Source organism: Brassica rapa, chromosome A06, assembly GCF_000309985.2.
Source record: "Brassica rapa cultivar Chiifu-401-42 chromosome A06, CAAS_Brap_v3.01, whole genome shotgun sequence".
Classification (NCBI taxonomy): domain Eukaryota; kingdom Viridiplantae; phylum Streptophyta; class Magnoliopsida; order Brassicales; family Brassicaceae; genus Brassica; species Brassica rapa.
Window position 1 is genome coordinate 4,631,650 of NC_024800.2, and position 10,826 is coordinate 4,642,475.

The window sequence follows — 10,826 nt, forward strand, 5'->3', positions numbered from 1 at the left end:
ATTATATTCGAAATTTATAATGTCATATTTGAATATATTTATTTTAGTGATGATTTATGAGTTATTCCCATATTCTAAAAAAAATTCCAAAAATATGAATTGACATTAAATGTAATATATGAGTTATTACCATATTTTAAAAAGTTTACCAAAAATATAAATTAACATTAAATACAATTGTCCATGTCATATTAAGCTATAAGACATGTCATCAATTTCAGTAGTCATGTCATATTTGTTTTGTGAAATTGATTGTAGAAAGGACATATGGTAAAATCACTTCGCAAATATAGTCTAGGAAATTATTTGTTATTAGGAATTTCGGAGTAAAAATGCTGAGTTGTTTTAAGTACTACTAAATACTTAGAGAAACCCGGAAAGAAAAGTGGCATGCATGAGCCTGCTACAGTTGTACAAGATTGTCAAAATATGATGAGATCTAGGTTTTGTTAAAGGATGATCACTAAACTTGTATTGACCAATATATGACTTCAAACTCAAAAGCCAAATGTCTCTTCATGACGAAGCCACATAATGGGAGAAGGAAAAAAAGCTGTACAAGAAGATAACCACATTTAAGTTGTTTCCTAAGTTCTCAACTAAGGCAACTTGGCACTCTATCCGCGAGGCAGCTCCTACAGTCCAGTGGTACTCATTGGTCTGGTTTAAGGAGAAGATTCCAAGATGTTCCTTCATTACTTGGATGGCTATGCTTTCACGGCTGCCTACAAGGGATCAACTTGCTTCTTGGGGAATTGACGTTCCCTTGCAGTGCGTCCTTTGCTCTTTGGATCAAGAATCTCATCAGCACCTATTCTTCGGGTGTCCTTTTGTGGTTGCTGTCTGGGCGCGATTCACTGGTCATGTTATTCCCTCTCCTCCTACAACGCTGCAGGCAGTGGCTGGTATTCTCTCCCATTATCAGGTGGCTTCTTCCGTGTCTCTACAAGGGGTGAGTAAGCTCTTGCTGCAATGTATTATCTACTGCATCTGGAGAAAGAAGAACTTTCGCATATTCCAGCAAACGTCAACGTCTGAAGCTGGTGTTATTGCGCGTGCTGATCGCCTCATGTGTGATCGTCTCATTTCCCTCCCGCCATCATCTGCTGCTACTCACTCTCCCCCGCAAGTCTGCTTCTGAATTCCTCCACCGGATCCTTAGATGATCGCTTAGATCTTCTTTGCTTGTAACAGTTTGCTCTGTCTTTGTTCCTTTTTGTAATAAGTGGATCCTCTCGTACAATGTAAAAGAAAAGTCTTGGTATGAATTTAACATTTACACCAAAATTTTTTTTTTTTTCCATCTCTATTATTTCATACAAAAATAAAATCCCGTTATCCATTTGAATTCACATATATTCTATAAAAATTATTGACTTTGTTGAATTTTTTCTACATATCTAATTATTTGCTTCCGTATATGTAGGTGTATAGCATTTTTGACTCTTAACCGGTAATATGAATTAGTTGGATCTGTATCATTGCCAAGTAAAACATGGAAAAAAAAACATAACATGTTGGACTGTATTAGCAAAGATCCTCGTGCTTCATTCCAAATTTCCAAGATAATGGACGCCAATGCCTTTCACAATCAACAGGAGTTTTGATTCGTACATTATTAGGGATAAATGTCCCACATCGGATATTAGAAGGGATCCTTAGCAATATATAAGATGGATGGGCCACTCCACTTAGTACCAATTGGTTTTAGGTTTGAAGTCCATCTAGCTTAACATGGTATCAGAGCCTGATCCACGCAGTCCAATCCGATCCATTATCGATCCAGTCCAAAGTCGGCCCATCGATCCTTGCCCGAATATTCCGAGATTGATGCTCAAAGAGCCATCATCTCGAGGGGGCGTATTAGGGATAAATATTCCACATCGGATATTGAAAAGGATCCTTAGCAATATATAAGATAGATGGGCCACTCCACTTAGTACCAATTGGTTTTAGGTTGGAAGCCCATCTAGCTTAACATATATACTTCCAATTTCTCTTATACTGTTTAGATGATATTTTCGTATAAAAAAGAAGAAGACATCACTATAACGATCTAGCTGTCATCTTTAATGATAGAATTATCGTGCCAATAAGCTTGAAATCGGTGATTATTGAGTCAATTTGTTGATTAGATAGGAAATTATGAAATGAGTTGGCACATCGTATCGGTGTAAATCTCTATTTGCTTTTAATCCTTCAGAGACTCGGGAGTTATCTTAAAGGCTCGTATCAAACCACATGCAATCACATTGTAAAACGACGCCGTCTTTTTGCCTTTTTGTGATTGCTTACCATTTTCAAGCCCAATAGGGCCTAATGTTGGACCACCACATTTAAGCCTTTCACAATAGTAGACTATTTTGTCAAGTACACTCTTTAAAATTTTAAGGACGTCACCAGATTTGCAATAGTAAACTATTATCATTTTATCAATCGAGCATCAAATTAAATTACTATATGTACTCTAGATTAGACGCTCATGTTTTCTTATGCCACGTGAAATAGATTGTTAGACAAAAAAAGGTGAAAAGGGTAAGAAAATGTTGGGATTAGGAAAGAAGAGTTGTGAGATGAAAAAAAATGGGTAATTTTTTTTTTGTTCAATAAAAAAAAGGGTAAATAAAATTATAACATCACGAATGAAAAAGAAACATTGAAAAATAGCTTTCATCTGTTCATCGAGTCCACGGATTTCAGTGATATACAAAAAAAGAGAGTTTAAACTAATTAATAAATATAATGCGACAGAGCAGGGAGAGATACACAGGAGATGAGGGAGCTACAGTTTTGTTTCAGCCGTACTATTTTGTGTTCTTCTGCTTCGGATTCTTTAAAGTTTCAGAATCTAACTGCTTCAATCAACCAAAAATATGAAAAGACTTTGATCAGACCAAGATTTCATATAATATATGTTTGTGTGATTCTTTGCTAACTTCTTTTTTTTCTCTCTCTACGATATAGTTTTAAGGTTTTTTTCGATATGTCTAATCAAAATATAGAAAGTACCTCGGTTTAAAGTTTCGTGGACTATTTAGCGAGGTTAGAAGATTCCGTTTATTTATTTTTTGTTAAAAAAAAAAAGAAGATTCCGTTTAAACAGTTACAGTCGACAATCATGTTAATCTAATTATACTGATGCAGCAATAGAGAAAACAAGTATCTTGTCTATAGAAAATCGTTGCAATTAATCCAATAGTTTAATTTATAGCACAAACTTTAAAACCAATGTCCTTTGTCTATAGGAAAGCTGGTCAAATGTTTCAGATCGACATGTACAAGAGATCATCTTACTTTTTTTGTTTCAGCCATGAAAATAACTGGTTTTAACAGCGAAACTCAAATAGACTCACTTAATATTAATGAAACAAAAACACTAAAAACTCTTACTAAAGAAGCATAAATTAATTTTTAAAAGTCCTTGTTACTTTTCAGAAAATATTGAAATCCTAAGAGCACCTCCAATAGAGAATTTAAGAACTTTTGTCTATGGGTTCCACAAAAATTATGGACCCCACAAATACTTATACCTATATAATATATACATACATAGATATATACATAATACAAATTTTAAGAGTTCTAATAAGGGCATCTTTATCGGGGTTTCTAACCCCTGTCTCTTATGTTAATTAACAATTAAAAAAAAATGAAAAATAGAAAAAGAGCAAAACACGTTGCTTAAACAAGCCCCGGTAGGAACGTCGCTTAGAGACAGGTGTCGAAAGAAGACTGAGCGAAGGAGAGGTGGTGTTTCGGCCTTCTCGGGTTCTCTCTCATTTGTTTGTTTTGCCTCGACGAAATCGTGTCTCTCTCTCTCAAAACCTCTCCGCGGTGGAGCGGATCTTCTCTGGCTCGTCTCCTTCGGTTGATCTCGCCGGCGATCTAGGTCTCCTCGGCGTTCTACCTCTCTCGATTCTTCTCGCTGAGGAACCCTTTGGGCTTCTCTCTCTTGATTCCCTTGGTCCGTGGGTGGTCTCTTCTCTGGCTTGTCTCTCTCGGTGGCTTTCGTCGGCGTTGTCTCTCTTCTTGGCGCTGTATCTCTCTCGATTCCTCTCCTATGGGTCACCCTTTGGCCTTCTCTCTCTCGATTCCTCTCGTCAGTGGAAAACAACTAATCTCGAATGTATCTTTCAATTTGTTATCGTTTTTTTTACTTATCTTTGTTTTGAAGTTCTATATTAAAATCTATGTTTAAATTTTTTTCTTTTCTAATGTTGTAATTTAATAAATAAAATCTTTTCTTAAAAAAAAGGAAAAAAAATCTGTTTTTTAAGAATCCCTAAACAAGAGACTTGCAATGGAAGTGCTAATTATACGGGTTTCTTAGTTAGGTCTCTAACCTCACTTTAACTAATTAAAATTACTAAAAAAATACTAAGAGACCCTATAGGGGCTTTAGGATAAAGATGCTCTAAGGCCATCATTATCGTAAGGTTTTAAAGAGGTTCTTAGTGCCTTTTTAATGAGGGGCCCCACCAAAATGTTAAGAATCGGTTTTAGAAAGCCCAAAATAAAAACCGAATTTGTAGGGGTTTTTGCACTGTTCGCGGGCTCCATCGATACGTGGTAGCCCGCGATTGATGCGCTTTTTAATTATTATTATTATTTTTTTCAGACAAAAAAAAAAAATAAGAAAACCTTTCACGGTTTTAGGGATAATGATGGCCTAAGAGCACTTTCATCGAGGAGGATTTCTACGGTATCTTAACATTTAAGAAAAATAAAAAAGAAAATAAAATAGAAAAGAGAAAACCAATTATGCAAACACATTTGAATCCACTGTTTTCGTACTCATTGGACATATGGTCATATGTAAGTGGTCTAGACTTTTTAAAAGCATTAACTTTTAATTATACAATTTTGTTTGTTTAGAATATTATTATTTTTTAGTTTAGAAACTTATTTGTAGATACTAACCATTAAAGGTACTCTAATTTACATAAATCCCAAATAGATATAAAAATTAAATAATAAAGATCAAAACACTTGATTTTTTTTTTACAAAATCATGTTTTCACAATACATATCACAGAAATTTAATATCCTCATTAGTTACGTTAATAATATTCAAACACAGGGGTAACCTCTTTCAAAGAGAAAAAAAACTTATACCACATGCATTTAGCATTAATTGTAGCAATGAAGCAAAGCAGAATGTATACTTTTCGTCCAACTTTATATTCCAGTTCCATTAACAAGCAAATAAGTAAACTTCCCCACTTTCCTTAGATTTTAAACTAAAGTAAAAAAGTGTGAGAATAGATTAGGGTATCTTTTGGCAGGACAGATTTATTTAAAATTTAATATGGGAACTTTAATAATATCATCATCACTGAGACTATCACTATCTCAGTAAGTTGGTTCAGAACTCAGATGATGAAAGCGGAGAGAGACAGAAGCTTTCGCATCTACAGTTAACGCCACGTTTCTCCATGTCTATTGCCTTTCTTTTGTATCAGAGCGTACTCTCACCTTTTTCTTTAGGTTTGTGAATTCTGAGGAGAGTAAATGTTCACTCAGATAATATATATATATATATAGTATAAATATATTTAATAGATTAGAAGAACTGAAAGAGAGAAGTCGTGAAACCAAGGATGGTTTTGAGATCCTAGAAAGTAGTAGAGCGAGTTCCAAGTGAAATAGTACATTCTTTGCTAATAATGAGTGACAGATTCCCACATCAACTTTTTAATTTATACAGTAACACTTTCCTCACGTTAAATTAACATATGTGTATCCATGTCCGATATTTTCGAACGTGTGGTTCATTCGGTTTTTCCGTGGATCACTTGGTAATACAAAATTCAGATGTGATGGTTCACTTGGTAATGGTTCATTCGGTTTTTCTGTCTAGTATATGGTAACATGTAAATATGATTCATTCGGTTTTGCTTAGCAAAAAAAAATGATCCATTCGGTTTCTATCTAGTACTATATGATAATACAAAAATTCAAATTTTTCTTGATAAGGCTTACACAGCTAAGATAATAAGAATATGCATTGTTTGCATATTAGTTTTATTTCTTACTTATGCGGCTGAAACCAAGTACGAATACTTTAATTTTTGTTAACTAATGGAGTTCCAAACTTTAGATTTTACATTTCTTGGTCTAATATCATATAGTATAATAGATTTTTGAAACACAAAATTTGTTTCAAACCCAACGCTACATTAATTTGAACTACGACTGAAAAAAAATTCTTGGTTTTTTTTGCTTTTTTTTTTGGTTGTAACGTCACCCATGGGGTTCCATTCATTTAAAATGATAGTCGTCTTTGGGTTATGTTTGATAAAAAAAGCTCATTCTATATATCAATTGTAGTTTAAAAAAAATAGAATTCTAACTCTATCCTAGAAATAATGTACTAACGAAGGGAACATTAAAGATTACCAGTATATATTTCATATCCAAACGTTAAAAGATGCATCCTATAAACATTACAGTTGAATCATGACTAATGTGTATATCTTATGTTTGGCACTAAACATGGGTCTGCAACTCACTCACTCATCAATTTACGAGGATCGAACAAAAGCGAAAGTAAGTACAAAATAAACGAACCATTTATTACCAATTCGTCCAGCCTCCATTGTCTTTCTCCACCATTTACCCAAACCCCATCTTTCTCTTTTATATCTCCTTCTCTCTCCTCAATGTTTAATGATAACCAATATTGCATCCCCGGCGACGAAGACTCCGTCGTCCTCCGCCTTGGACCTCCTGGTCAACAATACCCTAACAATCACAAACCCACCAGCACTAAACCTTCTCCGAATCACGAAATCGATCATAATCTCCCTTTAACAAACCCTAATGACGTCACGGTTGCTCTTCATATCGGACCTCCGGTTTCCGAAAAAGAAACCAGCGGGGACAACCATGAGGGTTTGACGGCGAGGCAGGGACAGTATTGGATTCCTTCTCTTTCTCAGATCCTTGTCGGTCCCACTCAGTTCTCTTGTTCTGTCTGTAACAAAACTTTCAACCGCTTCAATAACATGCAGGTTTGAATATCATTATATACTATTCAATTATTCATACTACAAAATTGATGTAATTATATATCATCAGGAAATTTTCTTGATCTGACTCCCATATATATTCCCAGTTCCTTTTAAATCCACGTTTATTACGATCTACATAAATAATCTCATATGTGTTGCTAGCTGATTTAAATGGTTATAAAAAAGTATTTTGAAAATAATTTAATTATAAAAAAAATTGTTGAATTAACTTCGATCTGTACCTCTCTGCGTTTCAAGGGTATCAATTGGACATTATCTCATATTATCTTCATAAATACTACTAGTTATGTTAACCATATATGTGTATAGAATTATCATGTTTTCCAAGATATTTATTATAATCGTCAAGATGATTTATAATCAACGAAGTAATGTTCATGATAGATGAACTTGACGTGAAACATGAAATAACCAAATTACTGTTTTATTTAAGTTACATCTTTCGTATTTTTTTCTGTAGATGCATATGTGGGGTCATGGTTCGCAATACCGAAAGGGTCCAGAGTCGCTGCGAGGGACGAAATCATCATCTTCGATACTAAGGCTGCCATGTTACTGTTGTGCAGAAGGTTGTAAGAATAACATAGACCATCCAAGAGCAAAGCCTCTCAAAGACTTTAGAACGCTCCAAACGCATTACAAGCGAAAGCACGGAGCGAAACCTTTTCGTTGCCGCAAAAAGTGCGAGAAGACATTTGCAGTGAGAGGCGATTGGAGAACGCACGAGAAGAATTGTGGAAAGGTGTGGTTTTGCGTTTGCGGATCGGATTTTAAGCATAAGAGGTCTCTCAAAGATCACGTTAGGGCTTTTGGAGATGGTCATGCGGCTCACACGGTAGGTGATCGTGTTGTATCCATTGGAGAAGGAGATGAAGATGATGATGATGATGACGATCATATGGAGGAAGAAGATGAACGAGATGATGATGAAGAAGAAGAAGATGGTAATGGAGAAAGTGGTCGTGAAGAGAAGAACTACGGGATTAGATATGAACACTTTCGTCGTTATGGTCAAATTTCTAATGACAACCACTAATTAAATGACCATTTTACGATCCATGGGTGTTAACTAGGGTTTGTTTAAGCGAGATGTGTTTGATATTATATTTTTCATCACGGTTAGTGAATTTTAAAGTATCTTTTAGTATGAATTCCCGAAATAAATGTCTAGTGGATTCGGATTTTAAGTGCGTCTAACCTTGTCATAGCTCCATGCCTCCATGATCCATCAAACAATTTCTGCCTTTTTAGTAATAAACTTTTCTTACCCAAAAAAAATAATTGGTTATCTATAATAATTAATCGGTTTGCATTTTCTTTTGTAACCGAGAGATATCTCAGATCAAGGTCCGACTGTAATGTGTAAACTTTATAGAGCACCGCAAGTTTTTTCTTCTTGGATCTATAACATTATTTACATGCTAGGAAATATATGGACATGAAAGTTGGGATTTATATACGAGCAATCCCCAATATTCATATTTCTTTAGTGTTCTCCTAAATTGGACTACAAAACGATGATTTATTAAATGAGACCTAAAATTTTAATAAAAATATATATGATGCAGTGGCTATAAAAGAGTGCACCTCTGGTGATAAATAATGGAGGTAACATACAATGGTAATTAAATCGTCGAAAGTGGCAGTTCGAATTATCCAAACACAGAAACTGTCTGTTGTCACTTTATGTAGTGATGTCTAACGTTACACACATTTGTTGTCTATGTTACACTTGGAGAGAGAAATTTCACGACTCTTAGGTTACTTCAGTTTCTCTGTCACTCTCCCTCCCTGTCTCATTTTCTATATTTTATCTAATCTTTTCTCTATCGCATCGTGTTGTAAGTGATTTTTGTCAAAAAATGCAAAGTGATTATTTTTTCAAACACACTGTTATAACCAAAAAACTACGTAATCTCTCAGACTACTTGTCAGAAATATCTTGATTCGAATATAAATAAAATGTCGTGTAGAATTTTAGTTCCAAACTTTGAGTAAACTGGATCCAGTAAGGTACGGAGTATAAAATGTTGTTTAGGAAATTGTAAACTGGTAGATATTAATTTCAAAAAAGAAAAAAAAAACTGAGAGATTGTAAGGAGTACCTGACTAAAGTAAGTGGATACTTTTTTTTTAAACACTAGTAATATTAACAAAGAAGATTACAAGGGGAGGGATTCATTTTGGAATACATAAGTCGACAGGTTTTACAAACCTCTCTAGAGACGAAAGTTCCAAGCAGTGGCAGATTCAGACTCTTATAAGTTGGACTAGAGCCCAATATAAAAAACAAATCAAAAATCACTAAAAGAGAGCCAAACCAAGTGTCATAAGCTATGTACTCAAACCAAAATTGTTGCAGAATGTGGATCCATTTCACAACGTGGATCTGCCTCTGGTTCCAAGATCGGAGAGACTTAGTCCTAAACACGGGAAGACTAAAACCAAGAACATTAATCAACCTTAATACTAAACCGATCTAAACTAGCAGAAATGAGGAACAAAACAAAAGAACTTTTACAGAGAATAATAAAGCACAAAGACTTCAACTGAGCACTTTTGAACGAGACAAGGTGAGGATGCTAACGATAGCTAAAACCTCCGGCTTGCTACTCCTGCTATAGAGAATAGCGCATGCGATTTAGATAAAAATAGTGGATAATTATATACAACTAAATAATATTTTTTTGTAACACCAACTAAATAAAATTTATATTTTATAAAAATATTTTAAAAATACATAGATAAGAAAAAAAGGAAAATGTTAGTGTTGGAAATTTATGGCCACGCGCCTGACAGGCCAAACTTTCCATTTATAGCAGGTTTACATGGCATATGATAAAGTCTAAGAAAAACATCCAGCTTAGTCACATAACGAGAAGCGGCTCTATAATACCTTAAAAGCCAGTATGAAACCTTGTAATTAAAAGCCCAACAATTAAGGGCAATATGCTATAAATTATAGCAGTGTTAAAATAATAGACATATATAGGCCCAATATGAGTTATTAGGTTAATGAGAAAGACTTATCAAATGCCCAATAAAACGCAGGCCCCTTATCAACAGAGAAACTGAGATAGTTAAACAGTAAAATTTTGAACTGTGCCACCGGGCTGAGCCGTCGGCTTCACATCCTTTGACGGCTCAACATATTTTCTGGTGAGCTTTATCAGCTTCTCTAAAATTGAGGTCAGGAACGGCTGTGTGTGTCAGTGTGTGTGTGACCATGTCACACATTTTGTGGTTCCAACTGTGATAGTCGGTTTTGCAAAAGCTCTATGGATTTGTTATTATTCAATAATCATATATAAAAACAAATGAAAACCATGAAATGTAAAAGTTTAAATGGCTAATCAGTTGTGAAAGTTTGTTCCTCGACTATATGCACATGCTCATCGTTTCCATGCAAATTGATTGAAAAAGGAGCTACCAAAGACAAATTACTAACGAAAGTGGGAGGCATTAACGGATGTAAAAATACAATCATGCTGGAATCACAGCCGTTTATATGCATTATGTATATTCCTTTTTTGGTAAAATATATTTATATTATTACATCCAGTTACTTTATTTTATATATGCCTCCAGAGGACAAATTAGGGTGATCACTACCAAACGTTAATGTCAAACATTTCTACCATCTGACCAGTAAATCATACAAAAATGAATATCTATAGTATGAAACAAAACTATATGGATGAAATCGTACTAGATTGTGTTGTTGATTGGGACTTATAGTCTTGTAATTTTCACCTATGCTCCTGATGTACTACTATTCGAATTCAACTTGAG

The 10,826-nt window shown here is 34.5% G+C and overlaps 2 protein-coding genes across 2 annotated transcripts; both read left to right on the plus strand.

The window, feature by feature from the left end:
- The first annotated feature begins 89 nt into the window (after positions 1 to 89).
- On the plus strand, positions 90 to 9,183 carry LOC103871945 (zinc finger protein WIP6). The gene is made up of 2 exons (XM_009150281.3): positions 90 to 7,013; positions 7,495 to 9,183. Exons 1-2 carry the CDS (start codon positions 6,480 to 6,482, stop codon positions 8,068 to 8,070), a joined length of 1,110 nt encoding a protein of 369 aa, XP_009148529.3. The 5' UTR covers positions 90 to 6,479; the 3' UTR covers positions 8,071 to 9,183.
- Positions 704 to 1,141, plus strand: LOC103872196. The gene has a single exon (XM_009150535.1). It carries the CDS (start codon positions 704 to 706, stop codon positions 1,139 to 1,141), a length of 438 nt encoding a protein of 145 aa, XP_009148783.1.
- Positions 9,184 to 10,826: the final 1,643 nt, after the last annotated feature.

What these genes read in the sequence shown, in the direction of transcription:
- LOC103872196 (XM_009150535.1), top strand. Translation starts at nt 704, where the DNA reads ATGGCTATGCTTTCACGGCTGCCTACAAGGGATCAACTTGCTTCTTGG.
- LOC103871945 (XM_009150281.3), top strand. Translation starts at nt 6,480, where the DNA reads ATGTTTGGCACTAAACATGGGTCTGCAACTCACTCACTCATCAATTTA. An exon ending in ACCGCTTCAATAACATGCAG is followed by an intron (nt 7,014 to 7,494) that starts GTTTGAATATCA and finishes TTTTTTCTGTAG; the next exon opens with ATGCATATGTGGGGTCATGG.